Source organism: Triticum dicoccoides, chromosome 1B (assembly GCF_002162155.2).
Source record: "Triticum dicoccoides isolate Atlit2015 ecotype Zavitan chromosome 1B, WEW_v2.0, whole genome shotgun sequence".
NCBI classification, from domain to species: Eukaryota; Viridiplantae; Streptophyta; class Magnoliopsida; order Poales; family Poaceae; genus Triticum; species Triticum dicoccoides.
The window spans coordinates 501,617,443-501,635,591 of record NC_041381.1 but is presented as its reverse complement, the minus strand read 5'-3'; the positions used below and the strand labels follow the sequence as shown (position 1 = coordinate 501,635,591).

At 43.5% G+C, this 18,149-nt stretch overlaps 1 protein-coding gene and 1 pseudogene across 1 annotated transcript; one reads left to right on the top strand and one right to left on the bottom strand.

Moving 5' to 3' along the window:
* The first annotated feature begins 518 nt into the window (after positions 1-518).
* On the top strand, positions 519-1,929 carry LOC119307372 (annotated as a pseudogene).
* Positions 1,930-2,270: 341 nt separating this feature from the next.
* On the bottom strand, positions 2,271-4,656 carry LOC119344662 (60S ribosomal protein L4-1-like). Its single transcript, XM_037615042.1, has 2 exons — positions 3,494-4,656; positions 2,271-2,603 (listed from the first exon to the last, which is right to left on the bottom strand). Exons 1-2 carry the CDS (start codon positions 4,592-4,594, stop codon positions 2,490-2,492), a joined length of 1,215 nt encoding a protein of 404 aa, XP_037470939.1. The 5' UTR covers positions 4,595-4,656; the 3' UTR covers positions 2,271-2,489.
* Positions 4,657-18,149: the final 13,493 nt, after the last annotated feature.

Genomic DNA, 18,149 nt, shown 5'->3' with positions numbered 1-18,149 from the left:
ACTTCCATGAGAAATGGAATGTTATGCTTAAATTCTTCATCTGATACAGGCTATGTTTATTGATTTTGGACTGGCTAAAGAGCGGAATGGCAATTGTTATCTGAGGTAATAACATTTGTTCTCCATTTGGAGCAATTTTCTCCTGCTTGCATGCTATCCTTTCCTGGCCATGTTTACTGGTTATGTACTGACTACATATCTTAGTCATGTCTTCCCTTGCTGCTGGAAATAATGTTTCTTCTCTGCATCTATTTAATTTCCATCTTCAGTCTGGAGTTCTGATTAGCTTTGCTTGGTCTAAAAATGCGTACATAGAATTCTCTTTTTTGTTTCTCGATATATGTTTCGAATTTTGATCTGAATTTTTTAGGGGTTATCTTAATATGTGCTGCGAACATGCATGTTTATTTTCAGATTTTTTTTGCAATGTTTAAATTTGAATGGAGGCCGCAAGGCACACGGTGACATGCAAAAATTTGAATGGACTGGCAGGACTGCGGCGACGGGGAGTGTCAGCAACTGCAATTAATTCATTTATCTGTGGAATTGGGATAACAAGAAGGTAAGTGAACAAATGACTTGGCATGAACTGTGCTTTGAGCCAGGCGCACAATCGCAAAATCTATGTTTCTGCTAATGATTGCCCTTGATATTCTTTATGTGCAGTGACAGTAGCTTGATTCGTGTCGACCGTCTTGAATATCATATCAGAGAAGAACTTAATAAAACAGCTTCTCGGGCCATGGTTGTTGTGCATCCTCTAAGGGTATGGCATCTGGTTCCTGCTGCAAATCACTCCATGTCTTCAGCCTTTTAGAAGCTCCTAGCACATTCACGGTGCCTCGTTTTGCTAAATTAGGTTGTAATAACTAACTTAGAAGATGGAAAAGATCATAGACCTTGATGGAAAGAAGTGGCCTGATGCTCCTGCTGATGAAGCTTCGTCCTACTACAAGGTGCCTCTCTTGTTCATCGAGTGTATGATGACAAGAATAAGTTTTGTTGCTATGGCACAACCTGTTCAAAATTCTGTTTGTGAAATATTATAGGTTCAAAATATATCTTTGATGTTTTATATAATTTTTACCTTGTGTTTGTGCTTCGTAATATTATGCACCACCTTTTTACAGGTTCCCTTTCTCAAGAACTGTCTACATTGAACAAACTGATTTTCGCCGTAAGGACTCGAAAGATTACTATGGGCTAGCTCCTGGTAAATCTGCCCTGCTAAGGTAGAACTATTGTTCTTTTGTGGAGAAAGTTGATCTGGATTTACTCGACTATTCAACTCCACATTGGCATATTTACAGTTTGGTGCTTGTCAATTTAATTTGATATAGGTATGCATTCCCTATAAAATGCAGAGAGGTTATTTTGGTGGTACTCCAGATGATATTGTTGAAATTCGAGCTGAGTATGACCCCTCAAGGACTTCTAAACCTAAGGTAGCTGGCCACTTAAATCTTTTCGTTCAAATCTTAAAAATCTAGTTAGGGAGTTGGGAAACCGTAAAAATATTCTTGATCAGAGGTGTAGTTTCCCTCGCTGTTGTACTTATGTGTTTCTTGCTCTCTTAGAATCCTGCCGAATTGGAAGATTGGCTGGGTGACCTTAACCCGCACTCAAAAGAGGTTGTAAAGGGCGCTTATGCTGTACCGTCGCTTGCAACCGCCGTTGTGGGTGATAAGTTTCAGTTTGAGCGGCCTTGGTAAACTCTGTCAACCTGTCTCTGTATAATGTTTTGCTGTATCTGTTGTGATGCAACTGACTTGCTTGAATGTGAATTCCAGGCTACTTTGCTGTGGACACCGACTCGAGGCCCGGGAAGCTCGTGTTCAACAGGACTGTTACTCTGCGCGACTCTTAGAAAACTAGACCCAAGTGATTGCTATATTATTTAAGTTTGATTTTGCTTGGTTAGCTAATGGGAGAAACCCGACAGATCCATTTTGTGTGTGCATCCTGGGCTTGTGATGACTATTAGTCAGTCAATCAAAATTTGAATGATCAGATATGTATGTTCAGATTACTTGCTCTCAACCTGGAGCTTTTCATGCCTTTTATGCCCGCAACCCAAATACTACCTCCATTCCTAAGGTAGTTTAAATTAAACTACCCCAGGAAGTAGTAACCAAGTTCAGAAAATATCAGCTTCTCTTTGCTGTTCCATGTTTCCTTCAGCACCACATCATGGCATTACACCAAACGGCCCTCTAAATAAGAGGTACAAACTGGGAAAACAATATCAAACGGCATTACGACAGAGTATATATATATATGAAAAACGCAACTCAAAATCTGAACTAACGACTCGACGGTAAAGCATGCCATAGAACATGTCTCGCAAAATGCGTCCACAGATAAAACACTCCAGATAAACAGCTAGCAAAACAGCATTCGATGTCTCAGACTCGGGATAATCGATTACATGACACGGTAATGACAAAATCATACTTTAGGGACGATAAACTGCTACTACAACGAGATGATCACTGGCTGACGCCAAGCCACTTGGAGAAGACGTCGAACTCCGTGTAGTCGCTGTCAGAGATCATCGTCTGGTACCAGGCCTTCCCAGCAGCCTTGATCTTAGATGCCTCCTCCTACAATAACAAGTGTTCCTTCATCAGTATGAGAATAACAAATAGTAGATGCAGGATATGGCATCCAATCATCTGAAATCAGAGAATGCTAATAATTAACCAGCAATATCACATTTGCTTACGAACTCAATCAAACCTTAGCTTGTAACAAACAAAGCACTAACAGTAGATTTCAAATGAAGTCATGATTAATGTTAAACAATATTGCCTCAGATTTCAATATCACAAAAACAATCAGTTGTCCTTCAAGAAGATTCAGCACTAAAAGTAACATGACAAGTAAAATGGCAATCAAGCTTAAAGACAAACCGAGACAAGTGGCATACAATGCTCACAAACCAATCATATTGGATACTGGTTAATCATATATTCAGTATGGCATGCCACGAAAAGAAATTAGACATGGTGTCTTTTGAAGGAACAAAGAGTAACACAACCATCCATACTGATGAACTAACAAATCAAATAAGACTAACAAATCAAGAACCTTCGTTATGGATACAAACATTAAACATGCAGCTATGAACTGAAGTACGGAGAAATGTTAACATCATAAAGTAACTAATCATAACCTATCAATGAATCAGGCATTCCATAAAGCAAGCACACAGAATTGTTAACATAATAAAGTAACTAATCATAACCTACCGATGAATCAGGCATTCCATACAACGGTACAAACATATGGAAATGTGCAGAATTGTTATCATCATAAACTGAAATCACCATGCGCTATTCCAAAATTCAAGTCATGCTACATACAACTACACATAAAGACTTACTCAAACCTTAGTACGAACATTCAACAATTACTGAAGAGTATTATAAGCTATCTGTAATCATGTGTAATATGATATGAAACAGATGGCAAAGGTTAGGGAGTGGCATACCGCACTGAGCTTGGTCCTCTTGGAGTTGATCTTCTCCTTCCTGGCCTTGACACGGGCTGCCTCAGCAAGAACTGCCATCCTGCGGGCAGTTCCGAAGTAGGGGTTGAGCTTAAGCACGGCAGCAGCATTCTTCAGAGGGTTCTTCCTGGCCTCCCTGCGCTTCACCTCCTTGTTGATGGGCTTCACCACGGACTGGACCTCATCAGAGTTGATGAGGCGGCCAAGGTCAGCATTGGTCATCTTAGGCCTTGGGAGCACGAAGCCCTTCTTCTTGGAGGAAGACGCCTCAAAGGAGCCGTACACCTCGTCCAGCTTCTTGAAGGCAGACTCAGTCCAGATAACGAACCGGCCAAGGTGGCCACCAGGGGCAAGGTCGAGCAGGTTGAGGCGCTCGACGTTGGCAACATCCACACCAGGGAGGTTGCGGAAGGCCTTGACGATCTTGGAGCCCTCGGTGCCGTAGACGATGAGGGGGCCCTTACGGTTGATGTACCTGCGGTTGCGCATCTTACCCTTGCCGGGGCGGATGCCGACGGAGTCCTTGGCCTTCTCGGCATCAGCGTAGGCGCCCAGCTGCTTGAGGACCTTGATGGCCTGGGAGGTCTTCTCGATGCCCTCGGCCGAGTCGGAGACGACGAGCGGGAACTCGGGGACGGACTCGATGCGGTGGCCGCGGGCGGTGACGATAGCCGGGACGGCGGTGGCGGCGAGGGCGGAGGCGACGGCGACGCGGCGGAGGCGGACGTTGACGCGACGGTGCCACTTGCGCCAGATCCGGGTGGGCGCGAACATGCGTCCGCCACGGCACATGTTGCCGAAGGCTCCCTGCCCGGCGCGGTGGGTACCGCCGCCGCCGACACGCGGGATACGCGAGACGGCGCGACCCGTGCCCCAGGACTCGGCCGAGGTCTGGTGACCGGCCTTGCGGGAGACGGCGTAGGGCTGGCGGCTGTTGCAGGAGACGAGCCTGTGGACGAAGGTAATGACGTCGGGGCGGATCGGCGCCTTCATGACGTGCGGCATCGGGACGCCGGCCGCGTCGGTGGCCATGTCCCCGTCCAGGGCCTTGACGGAGACGAGCGGGCGCGCGGTGGTGGCCATGGCGGCGGCGGCTGCGGGGTAGGGGCTGGGGTGCGGCGGCTGCGGGGAGAGGCTGGACAGGGCGAATGGAGAGGCTAGTTTATATGGATGGCAGGGTTAGGGTTTGGCTTGGGAGGTGGGCTCCCTGGGCCTTAGGTCAGTGAGTAATGGGCGAATGGAGCATGTCTTCTTGGGCCACGAGATGCTTCATGGACCTGAGCAAAAGATTCCTTGGTCCATCTTCGGCCTGATAGTTTTTCTGGGTGGAAAAGAAGTGATGGTTGTCCACTCAAAAAAAAAAGTGATGGTTATGTTTCTCAAAAAAAAAAAAAGTGATGGTTGTTTCAAGAGGTAAATACACCACAAGTCATAGAACTGGTCATCAAACTTGTTCTTCCGTTCATATATGGTGCTTTCTATATTGTATTCAGCTGTATAATGTGACAGGGGCCCACTGTCAACGGTGGGTAATCCGTGTGCACTATTTTTTTCTTCAGAAAGCACCCTTGTATTTTATTTATTTACACAAAAAAATCCTCAAAAATTATGAATAATGTTGGACCGGCTGTGACATTCGAACACAAGAGCTAGTACTATCATGGTATTTCCTCGACATATGCCAAAAGGTGGCTAATCATGTAGGGGGTCAATAGAACGTTGTCAGGCTCTAGAAGCGGGAGTAGGAAAGACCGCAAACGACGCCGGGTCTTACCCAGGTTCGGGGCTCTCCGTGGAGATAACACCCCTAATCCTGCTTTGCGGGGTCTGCGCATCACTATGATCAATAGCAAGTACAAGGATGCTCCTTGAGCTGTTCGGGCTAGAGGAGGAAGAAGGCAGCTAGCTCTGCTTCTCCTTAGCTATGGGTGTGTGTGATCTAAATGGGTTGAACCCTTTGCATGGGTGACCCTAAGGGGTTTATATAGGCCTACCCCCAGGGGTACAATGGTAATTCGGCTGGTCCTAGGACCCAGCCGTCAGTGTCTCTGGGCTCCGGCTTCTCCGCCGGCTGCTGGGGCCCGCCGCCTGGTGGGTCCCGCCGGCTTCCGTGAACTCGGCCGACATGTAGGGCCCGCCGCCTGCGAGCCAGGGGGACCAGGCTGCACTGTAGCCTTGCCCCTGATGACGACGGCTTGGTCGGAGGGCGTGTGGCTACAGTGTAGGACCTTGAAGTATGTCTAGAGGGGGGTGATTAAACTACTTGACCAATTAACAACTTAACCTTTTCCCAATTTTAGAGTTTGGCGGATTTTAGCTATCTTTGGACAAGTCAAGCAATCATCACATAATTCAAGCTAGCATGCAAAGAGTATATGAGCAGCGGAAATTAAAGCATGCAACTTGCAAGAGTGTAAAGGGAAGGGTTTGGAGGATTCAAACGCAATTGGAGACACGGATGTTTTTGGCGTGGTTCCGATAGGTGGTGCTATCGTACATCCACGTTGATGGAGACTTCAACCCACGAAGGGTAACGGTTGCGCGAGTCCACGGAGGGCTTCACCCACGAAGGGTCCACGAAAAAGCAACCTTGTCTATCCCACGGCCGCCGCCCACGAAGGACTTGCCTCACTAGCGGTAGATCTTCACGAAGTAGGCGATCTCCTTGCCCTTACAAACTCCTTGGTTCAACTCCACAATCTTGTCGGAGGCTCCCAAGTGACACCTAGCCAATCTAGGAGACACCACTCTCCAAGAAGTAACAAATGGTGCGTTGATGATGAACTCCTTGCTCTTGTGCTTCAAATGATAGTCTCCCCAACACTCAACTCTCTCTCATAGGATTTGGATCTGGTGGAAAGAAGATTTGAGTGGAAAGCAACTTGGGGAAGGCTAGAGATCAAGATTCATATGGTAGGAATGGAATATCTTGGCCTCAACACATGAGTAGGTGGTTCTCTCTCAGAAATGGTAAGTTGGAAGTGTAGGTTTGTTCTGATGGCTCTCTCCACGAATGAAGAGGAGGTGGAGGGGTATATATAGCCTCCACAAAAAATTTAACCGTTACACACAATTTATCAAACTCGGTGGGACTGATTCAATAGACTCGGTCAGACCGATTTAGTAAACCTAGTGACCGTTAGGATTTTCGGTGGGACCGACATGCAAATCGGTAGGACCGATATGGTTAGGGTTAGGGCATAACGTAATCTCGGTGAGACCGATTACACAAACTCGGTGAGACCGATTTTGGTAATAAGCTTTCCAGAGAGTTGGTCATGTAAACTCGGTGAGACCGATTCGCTCATTTCGGTGGGACCAAAATGTTACGAAAGGGAAACAGGGAGTTTACATTGCAATCTCGGTGGGACCGATCGCTCACTTCGGTTAGACCGAAACGTTACGAAGGGAAACAGAGAGATTACAACCCCATCTCGGTGAGACTGAGATCCCTATCGGTAAGACCGATTTGCCTAGGGTTTGTGGCAGTGGCTATGACATTTGAACTCGGTGGCGCCAGATAGAAAGAATTGGTGGGACCGATTTTGACTTTGAGTTTAGGTCATTTGTGGATGTGAGAAAGTAGTTGAGGGTTTTTGGAGCATATCACTAAGCACTTGAAGCAAGAGGCTCATTAAGCAACACCTCATCCCTCCTTGATAGTATTAGCTTTTCCTATAGAATCTATGTGATCTTGGATCACTAAAATGTAAAATGAAGAGTCTTGAGCTTTTGATCTTGAGCCAATCCTTTGTCCTTGATATTTTGAGGGATCCACTTTCATCATCCATGCCATGCCATTCATTGAGCTTTCCTGAAATAATAGTCTTGGAATAGCATTAGCTCAATGAGCTATATGTTGTTATGAATTACCAAAACCACCTAGGGATAGTTGCACTTTCAATCTCCCCCTTTTTGGTAATTGATGACAACATATAGATCAAAGCTTCGACAAATGATAATAAGATTGAAAAACATCGTCGCTTTGAGAAGTATGTGATAAGCAAGAGCTCCGCCTAAATTTGTGCATAGTTTAAGATTTGCTTTGGACTGCAAATGCACAAGGAATTAGGCTCATGGGTTACTCTTCCATGTCACATACATCTTGGTGGAGCGCTCAAAATAATAAAGATTGAATACATGCACTCATCACCAAGCAAAGTGAATGATCATATAAGGATAGGTAAGATAATATCATCTAACAAGCATAAGTGTAGCTTATGATCAAACACATGACCATCAATGTCTCACAGATAACAGCATAGTATCTCAAGCAATCAAAAGCAGACAAAGTTTAACCACCAAAGCAAGAGAGAACAAAAAGCAACACTCTCTCTCTCAAAGCCTATGATCTATACATTTTTCTCCCCTTTGGCAACAAGTTACCAAAAAGTTCATAGAAAATGCATAGTGCTAGATCGACTCTCAGGCTTGATCTTCAGGTGGTGGTGTAGAGATGGCTCCTTGGACGAAGGCTTCAGTTGATGTTGATGGAGCTGGAGGAGTTGGTGCTGGAGCTGGTTGCACTTGAGTTGTAGGAGCTGTAGCTGGTGCAGATGATGTGGCTCTGGTGTCTGTCACAGGCACTGTAGCTGATCTCTGAGCTCTGGGTACTCTGGCAAATGCATCAGTGGTTGTCTTGCCCTTCCTCTCCTGCATGTCATCATGTAGCTGCTCCACAACTAACTGGATCTCAGTTACTTTGACATCTAGATCATAGAATTTTTGTTCCATGATTCTTTCCAGGCTCTCCTGGTTTTGAGTTAGGGTGGCCAACCCCTCCTCAATCCTCAGTGTTGATGCTATCAAGTAACCAAGCTGCTCCTGCTTGTTCTTCAAAAAGTACTCAGGTGCCTCCTCTTGAGTTGGCATCTTGGCAGCCTTCTCTTTCTTTGCTTTCTCCTTCTTCTCTTGAGCTTGCACTGATGATGGTTCATTCTCATTCATCACAACTTGATTGTCCTCAAAGTCTGGATAGATAGCAAAATGTTCCTTATCCAGCAAGTATGTTCCTGTGCCCATCTTTGAGTTAATCAACTCCTGAATCTGTGGGGCATACCCACAACTTCTCTTCTGGTCTGCTGTTGTCCTCTTAATGGTCTCAACAATGAGGCTCATGACCTTGAATTTTTGTGGCACATCAAACAAGTGCAGCAAGTTGATAGCATGCCCTCTAATCATGTTGTGGTCACCTGACTTGGGTAATAGAGTGTGCCTTAGGATCCAGTTGATTATTGGCAGTCCTGACAGAAGAAAATGAACTGACCCAAACTTATGAGTCTCAACTGCAGCATCTGGGATTTCCTTGTACATATGAGCCATGGTATTGTGATCCATCTTCTTCTTGGCATAGACATCCAAGTCATCTTCACTCTCCTTTGGGGCATTGATTAGATTGGCCCGTTCCTCAATTGTTGACTGGTACCTTGTACCTTCGGACATCCAAACTATCCTGCCATCTGGATAGAAGTATGTTGTGGAGTAGAATTGCATAATGAGCTCATCATTCCACTTTGTGAGCTTCTGCCCAACAAAGTCTTCAACTCCACAAGCAATGAAACTGTCTTGCACTCCAGGATAGTGTTCTTCATTTTCCTTCATGTAGGTCCAGTCGACCCACCTCATATCACACACTATAGGTTTCTTGTCCAACAGCACTGTCTCATAAAAATCCTGTTGTTCCTTAGTGTGGAACCTGTAATCAACAGCAGTCCTTCTCCTGATAGCATATGGATCTGATAGCCTCCACAGTCTGAGTCATGCATCCTTTCTCAACTTCATGTTCTCAGCCACAGGATGAGCATCATTGTGGTCTGGAATCTTTGGCTTTAGCTTCCTCAGGACTTGTCCTTCATCATCTTCCTCATCAGCAACTTCAGGCACTGGGGCCTTGTTCTTCTCAGCAGCTGGAATACTCCTGGTATTCCTCTTTGGTGCAATCTTGGGCTCGGGGGCAGCTTTGGGTGCTTCCTTGGGCTTTGATGTTGCAGCCCCTGACTTTATAGCATCACCCATCAGCTTTTGTGCCTTGGGTGCTGGTGCAGCAACCTCTTCTTCCTCTTCAGAGTCTCTCCTCATAGAGGGATCTCCAAGAACCTGGGCAGTAGTGGTTCTGGCTCTCTTCTTCTTCTTATCTTGACCAGCAGCTTCATCTTCTGATTCAATGGTAAACTTCATAGTTTCTCCAGTGGGGACTTTCTTGGGTTTGGAAGTTGTGACTCTTCTTGCAGGTGCTTCTTTGGGATCAGTCTTTTCAGGCACTTGAGTTGAACCTCTGACCTTAAGCATAGGTGTCCTCTTGGCAGGGACCTTCTTATTGAGTCCAGGCTTTGTGTTCTTTGCTGAGGCATACTCCTTTTTGAGCACTACCTTCTTGGAAGTAGCCTCATCTTCTTCTGCCATATAATCCTCATCCTCCGATTCTGAGGTTTCTTCTTCCTTGTCCTGGTGGCAGCTTTAGGCAAATTGCTTGGGGTGCTCCTTCTGCCATCATCTGAAGTGCTAGAGGGACTAGTGCCCTCACTCATGTGATTGTGCTCTTCTGACTTGTTCTGACTATCACTTTGGTCTGACATGCTGCAAACTCTGACTGCTGACCCTGTGAATAGTTATAGATGAGATAGAGTGGATGAGCATCACAAAATGCAGAGATTTTTGCAAAAGAATGATTCAAAAACTTAGTTTTAGTTTTCCATAGAAAGCATTTCGGATCAACCGATTTTCAAACTCGGTGATACCGAAGCAGTTTTGGAACCTAAACTGGTGAACTCAGTCGGACCGAGTCACAGTTCGGTGCACCGAGACTGCTAGGGTTTCACAAAGTTCTAAAATTGGTCACACCGATTAGCAATTCTCGGTCAGACCGAGAGTTACTAGTGCAATGGCGTTAGCCAAATCGGTGGGACCGAGTTTTCCAACCCGGTGGGTCCGAGATGGTTTCGGCGGAAACCTAACCCTAAATTTTCAAATCGCATCTATTCTAAGGATTGTATTGACTGGATAGGAGTGTTTCAATCGTGGCAAGAATCATAATGAACACAATGTGCTAGGAATCGGACGGGGATAGCACTGTGATCGAGTCCATACCCTAGCTTGGCGATGAACTCGCTACGGCGGCAACGGCGGGGGTGAACTTCGTTGACGGCGACGGAGACCAGCCACAGGAGGCGGTTGGCGACGAGAAGACGATCCGAAGACCTGGTAGGCAGAGCGAGCTATGTGCGAGCGAAGAGATTCGGAGAAAGTTTTCCAAATTTTGCCTATGAGTATATATAGCCCGACCTTGTCGGTGTGACCGAGTGGAATGACTCGATGGCACCGAGATGCATAACTGTTGACAGTTACAGCAACTCGGTGTGACCGAAAAGTTCAAATCGGTTGCACCGAGCTTGAAAACCTAGATCGACTTAGTGATCTCGGTAGGACCGAAATGGAGGAATCGGTCAGACCGAGAATCACAAAGAAGTTTTGGAAGTTTAAGTCTATGACGAATCGGGGACTCCGAGTGCTCCTCACACAGAGTGGTTCGAATCTGACTTGATCAAATTTTGTGATGTAGCATGAATAGAGTTTGAGATGAGAAAAGCATAGATAGCTAGAGAAGGTTCTTAGGCATTCTTGTCCATCCACTTGGCCAAAAGAAAAAGAAGCCAATCAATCAAAGCAACAAGTGGATGTCCTTGAATGAGTAAAATATGCAATGAACATGCTCACACAATAAAATGGCAAATGAAATATGTGGCAAAGCATGCACAACCAATCCTAGCATCTATCAAACAATTGGCGATGACTAGGTCATCTATATATGAGTATATTGACTTAGGAATCAAATGAGAACATTTGATCATAGGTCATACTCATCGTTTAAGCTCAAATGGGGTTACCACTTTTACATAATGCATTGATGTGTTCACACCATTAGAGTTGCTTTGACTCAATTCTTAGAGTTAAGCTCCCCCTAGATGTGAGATCCCCCCTTAGAGGGATGAACTAACCTTGGGTTTTGTCGATGATGACTTCATGTAGGTGTTGAAGATGTGGATGCTCAATGTTGATGTAGATCATTTGGAGCAATCCTTTGGAGTGAGTTGCACTTTCAACATACCTACATGGGTTAGTCCCACAAGGAACAAACAAGAATATCCATAAACATAGAGTGATGTACACACAAGATGATGTCCATGAAATCATTAGGTTACCTTGTCCCTTGCCTTACCAACATGAGGGTTTGTGACTCCTTGAACTAGTGCAAGATATGGAAGTTGATTGCACTTGTCCTTGCCATAATGATATGAGTGAAGAATGTTGGCGGAGTCACCCTCAAGAACTCTCTAGTTCTTATTCTTCGGGATCCACATCATCTTGATGGGAATCATTGGAGTTGTAGTTGTACTTGATGAAGTAGAACTTGATGTAGTCATGGGAACCCACTTGACCAAGGCCTTAGGTGCTTCTTCAAATGCATCAATCTCCTCTTGAAGCTTGTCCTTGCCTTTGTTCGTGTGGTCTTGTGGTGGAAGATCATCTTGTGCTTGTGTTCCCTTGAAGGAAGTAGGATCATACTTCTCTTGTTGAGGAACAAACTTCGTCTTAGGGTATTGATCTTCTTCCCACTCAACTCCATTGGCATTGAACTTTCGTTCAAAACCAACACCTTGATTCTTCCGGTGCCTTCCTTGCTTGCGTGCAATTTCCTCGAATTGCTTACTCCCGGCAAGGCTCTTGTATACACCTTTCTCTATAATTCCCTTCAATAAGCTATTTTCTTGCTCAAGTGTAACTTGGCTAAGAGAATCATTAGTGGAATCAAGAGAACTACTAGAAGCAACAATATTGGATTTGGCATTGTTATTGTTACTACTAGAAGAAGGATCTTTCTTGTACTTGTTACTAGACTTGATTTGAGGCATGTAAGTGGATAAGAGTAAACGCTTGGCAATGTAAGAAGAACTTTTCTTACGGAGATCATCATTGATTGCCTTTAAGAACTCATGCTCTTGCTCAAGATTGAGCTTTTCAAAGCGTAACTTCTCATGAGCCCTTAAAAGTTCTCGATGATCTTCAAAGATAGTTTCATGAGCTAACTTAAGATTGTTTAGTTCTTTAGTTAGAATCTCAATCTTCTCCTTATCATTGTCATTCGTTTTAGCATGATTAATTGACGTTTCATCATAGTATTCATCACTAGAGTTGTCAACAAGTAAATCATCATCACCTAGCAAGTCATCTTCATCACTATTGATATCAACATACTCGGGATGTGTTACCTTAGGACCTTTGGCCATGAAGCATCTTCCAATTCCTTCATTTGGTGAGTCAAATATGTTGTAGGAGTTGGTTGACACAAGTGCTAGACCGGCAACACCTTCATCTTGAGTATATTCGGAGTCAGAGTGATAGCTTCTCTCGGAGTGATTGTCGGAGTCGGTACCTTCATGCATATCAATCAAAGTATCCCAAATTTCCTTTGCATTCTCAAGACGGCTGATTTGTTGAATTCTTCGAGGCACAAGCCATTCAAGAGGATATCACAAGCTTGAGCGTTGTATTGCAGCATCTTCAATTCTTCCGTGGTAGCTTCATGGTTCGGCTCTCTCCCATCAAAGAATTCACCTTGCAAGCCAATACACACAATAGCCCAAACGGCGGGGTTATGTCCAAGAATATGCATTTTCATCTTATGCTTCCAACTAGCAAAATTAGTACAATCAAAGTAAGGACCTCTACAATGATAATTTCCCTCGCTAGACGCCATACTCTACTAGGTTGTGAAGGCTATGGCCACCAAAAGCTATGGAAATCAAAGCAAATGGAGACCAAAGCTCTGATACCACTTGTAGGAACTTGAAGTATGTCTAGAGGGGGGTGATTAGACTACTTGACCAATTAAAAACTTAACCTTTTCCCAAATTTAGAGTTTGGCGGATTTTAGCTATCTTTGGACAAGTCAAGCAATCATCACACAATTCCAGCTAGCATGCAAAGAGTATATGAGCAGCGGAAATTAAAGCATGCAACTTGCAAGAATGTAAAGGGAATGGTTTGGAGGATTCAAATGCAATTGGAGACATAGATGTTTTTGGCGTGGTTCTGATAGGTGGTGCTATCGTACATCCACGTTGATGGAGACTTCAACCCACGAAGGGTAACGGTTGCACGAGTCCATGGAGGGATCCACCCACGAAGGGTCCACGAAGAAGCAACCTTGTCTATCCCACCACAGCCGTCGCCCACGAAGGACCTGCCTCACTAGCCGTAGATCTTCACGAAGTAGGCGATCTCCTTGCCCTTACAAACTCCTTGGTTCAACTCCACAATCTTGTCGGAGGCTCCCAAGTGACACCTAGCCAATCTAGGAGACACCACTCTCCAAGAAGTAACAAATGGTGCGTTGATGATGAACTCCTTGCTCTTGTGCTTCAAATGATAGTCTCCCCAACACTCAACTCTCTCTCATAGGATTTGGATCTGGTGGAAAGAAGATTTGAGTGGAAAGCAACTTGGGGAAGGCTAGAGATCAAGATTCATATGGTAGGAATGGAATATCTTGGCCTCAACACATGGATAGGTGGTTCTCTCTCAGAAATGGTAAGTTGGAAGTGTAGGTTTGTTCTGATGGCTCTCTCCACGAATGAAGAGGAGGTGAAGGGGTATATATAGCCTCCACACAAAATCTAACCGTTACACATAGTTTACCAAACTCGGTGGGACCGATTCAACAGACTTGGTCAGACCGATTTAGTAAACCTAGTGACTGTTAGGATTTTCGGTGGGACCGACATGCAACTCGGTAGGACCGATATGGTTAGGGTTAGGGCATAACGTAATCTCAGTGAGACCGATTACACAAACTCGGTGAGACCGATTTTGGTAATAAGCTTTCCAGAGAGTTGGTCAGGTAAACTCGGTGGGACCGATTCGCTCATTTCGGTCAGACCGAAATGTTACAAAAGGGAAACAGGGAGTTTACATTGCAATCTCGGTGGGACCGATCGCTCACTTCGGTTAGACCGAAACGTTACGAAGGGAAATAGAGAGATTACAATCCCATCTCGGTGAGACCGAGATCCCTATCGGTAAGACCGATTTGCCTAGGGTTTGTGGCAGTGGCTATGACATTTGAACTCGGTGGCGCCAGATAGAAAGAATCGGTGGGACCGATTTTGACTTTGAGTTTAGGTCATATGTGGATGTGAGAAACTAGTTGAGGGTTTTTGGAGCATATCACTAAGAACTTGGAGCAAGAGGCTCATTAAGCAACACCTCATCCCTCCTTGATAGTATTAGCTTTTCCTATAGACTCAATGTGATCTTGGATCACTAAAATGTAAAATGAAGAGTCTTGAGCTTTTGATCTTGAGCCAATCCTTTATCCTTGATATTTTGAGGGATCCACTTTCATCATCCATGCCATGCCATTCATTGAGCTTTCCTGAAATAATAGTCTTGGAATAGCATTAGCTCAATGAGCTATATGTTGTTATGAATTACCAAAACCACCTAGGGATAGTTGCACTTTCAAAACTGCTAGCTAATCCCTTTGCAGGAGATGGAACATTGCATCCCGATTTACACCTTATCTTTGTGGATGAAGTTTGCGGATTATTTAAGCTTGCAGGTATTCCGGATGATGTTCTCAAAACGAAGGTCTTCCCCAGATCTTTCAAGGGAGATTCATTGACATGGTATAGGCTATGTGATGATACGGGATCTTGGAATTATAAACGATTGAAGTTGGAATTTCACCAGAAGTTCTATCCTATGCATCTTGTTCATCGTGATCGTAATTACATATATAATTTCTGGCCCCGCGAAGGAGAAAGCATTGCTCAAGCTTGGGGGAGGCTTAAGTCAATGTTATATTCATGCCCCAATCATGAGCTCTCCAGAGAAATGATTATTCAAAACTTTTATGCTCGGCTTTCTCCCAATGATCGCAACATGCTCGATACTTCCTGTGCTGGTTCTTATATGCTGAAGACTACTGAATTCAAATGGGACTTATTGGAAAGAATTAAACGCAACTCTGAAGATTGGGGTTCCGACGATGGTAAGGAGTCAGGTATGACACCTAAGTTTGATTGTGTTAAATCTTTTATGGATACTGATGCTTTTCGTGGATTTAGCGCTAAGTATGGACTTGACTCTGGGATAGTAGCTGCTTTCTGTGAATCTTTTGCTACTCACGTTGATCTCCCTAAGGAGAAGTGGTTTAAATATAATCCTCCCATTGAAGTGAAAGTAGTTGCACCTATTACAGTTGAAGAAAAGACTGTCACTTATAGTGATCCTACTGTTCCTACTACTTATGTTGAGAAACCTCTTTTTCCTGTTAGGATAAAGGATCATGCTAAAACTTTGACTATTGTTTGCAAGAGTAATACTAGGACTTATACACCTCCTGAGCAAATCAAAGTTGAACCTAGTATTGTTGTGGTTAAAGATATTTTGGATGATGATTTAGATGGGCATGTTATTTATTTCTGTGGTGGGACTGCTAATATTGTTAGACCAGATGCTAAGATACATAGACCTGTTGTAGGCATGCCTGTTATTTCTGTTAAAATAGGAGATCATTGTTATCATGGCTTATGTGATATGGGTGCTAGTGCTAGTGCAATACCCTATGACTTATATAAAGAAATTATGCATGATATTGCACCCGCTGAATTGGAAGGTATTGATGTTACTATCAAGCTTGCCAATAGAGATACTATTTCACCAATTGGGATTGTTAGAGATGTTGAAGTCTTGTGCGGGAAGGTTAAATATCCTCCTAATTTTCTTGTTCTTAGTTTCCCACAAGATGATTTTTGTCCCATTATTTTTGGTAGACCCTTCTTGAATACTGTTAAGGCTAGGATTGATTGCGAAAAGGATACTGTTACAATTGGCTTAGGGGATATGTCTCATGAGTTTAATTTTGCTAAGTTTCATAGACAACCCCGTGATAAAGAATCACCTAGTAAGGATGAGATTATTGGTCTTGCTTCTATTGTCGTGCCTCCTGCTGATCCGTTAGAACAATATTTTCTAGATCATAAAAATGATATGTTTATGAATGAAAGAAGTGGTAAGAAAGGAGATACTAAAGCTCCTTGAGGCAGGTATAATTTATCCCGTTGATGATAGTGATTGGGTAAGCCCTGTCCATTGTGTTCCTAAAAAGGGAGGTATTACTATCGTTCCTAATGATAAAGATGAATTGATCCCGTAAAGAATTATTACAGGTTATAGGATGGTAATTGATTTCCGTAAATTAAATAAAGCTACTAAGAAAGATCATTACCCTTTACCTTTTATTGATCAAATGCTAGAAAGACTATCCAAACACACACATTTTTTCTTTCTAGATGGTTATTCTGGTTTCTCTCAGATACCTGTGTCAGCGAAGGATCAATCAAAAACTACTTTTACTTGCCCTTTCGGTAGTTTTGCTTATAGACGTATGCCTTTTGGTTTATGTAATGCACCTGCTACCTTTCAAAGATGCATGATGGCTATATTCTCTAACTTTTGTGAAAAGATTTGTGAGGTATTCATGGATGATTTCTCCGTTTATGGATCCTCTTTTGATGATTGCTTGAGAAACCTTGATCGAGTTTTGCAGAGATGTCAAGACACTAGTCTCGTCTTGAATTGGGAAAAGTGCCACTTTATGGTTAATGAAGGCATTGTCTTGGGGCATAAGATTTCTGAGAGAGGTATTGAAGTTGATAAAGCTAAAGTTGATGCTATTGAAAAGATGCCCTGTCCCAAGGACATAAAAGGTATAAGAAGTTTCCTTGGTCATGCCGGTTTTTATAGGAGGTTCATTAAGGACCTTTCTAAAATCTCTAGGCCTCTGACTAATTTATTGCAAAAAGATATTCCTTTTGTCTTTGATGATGATTGTGTAGAAGCATTTGAAATACTTAAGAAATCTTTGATCACTGCACCTATTGTTCAGCCACCTGATTGGAATTTACCCTTTGAAATTATGTGTGATGCTAGCGATTATGCTGTAGGTGCTGTTCTAGGGCAAAGAGTTGATAAGAAATTGAATGTTATCCAGTATGCTAGTAAAACTCTTGATACTACCCAGAGAAATTATGCTACTACTAAAAAAGAATTCTTAGCAGTTGTGTTTGCTTGTGATAAGTTTAGACCTTATATTGTTGATTCCAAAGTTACTATTCACACTGATCATGCTGCTATTAAATATCTTATGGAAAAGAAAGATGCTAAGCCTAGACTCATTAAATGGGTTCTCTTGCTCCAAGAATTTGATTTGCATATTATTATTGATAGAAATGGAGCTGAGAACCCCGTTGCAGACAACTTTTCTAGGTTAGAGAATGTTCTTGATGACCCACTGCCTATTGATGATAGCTTTCTTGACGAACAATTAGCGGTCATTAATGCTTCTCGTACTGCTCCTTGGTATGCTGATTATGCTAATTACATTGTTGCTAAATTTATATCACCTAGTTTCACATACCAGCAAAAGAAAAAGTTCTTTTATGGTTTAAGACATTACTTCTGGGATGACCCACACCTTTATAAAGAAGGAGTAGATGGTGTTATTAGACGTTGTGTACCTGAGCATGAATAGGAACAGATCCTACGCAAGTGTCACTCGGAATCATATGGAGGACAC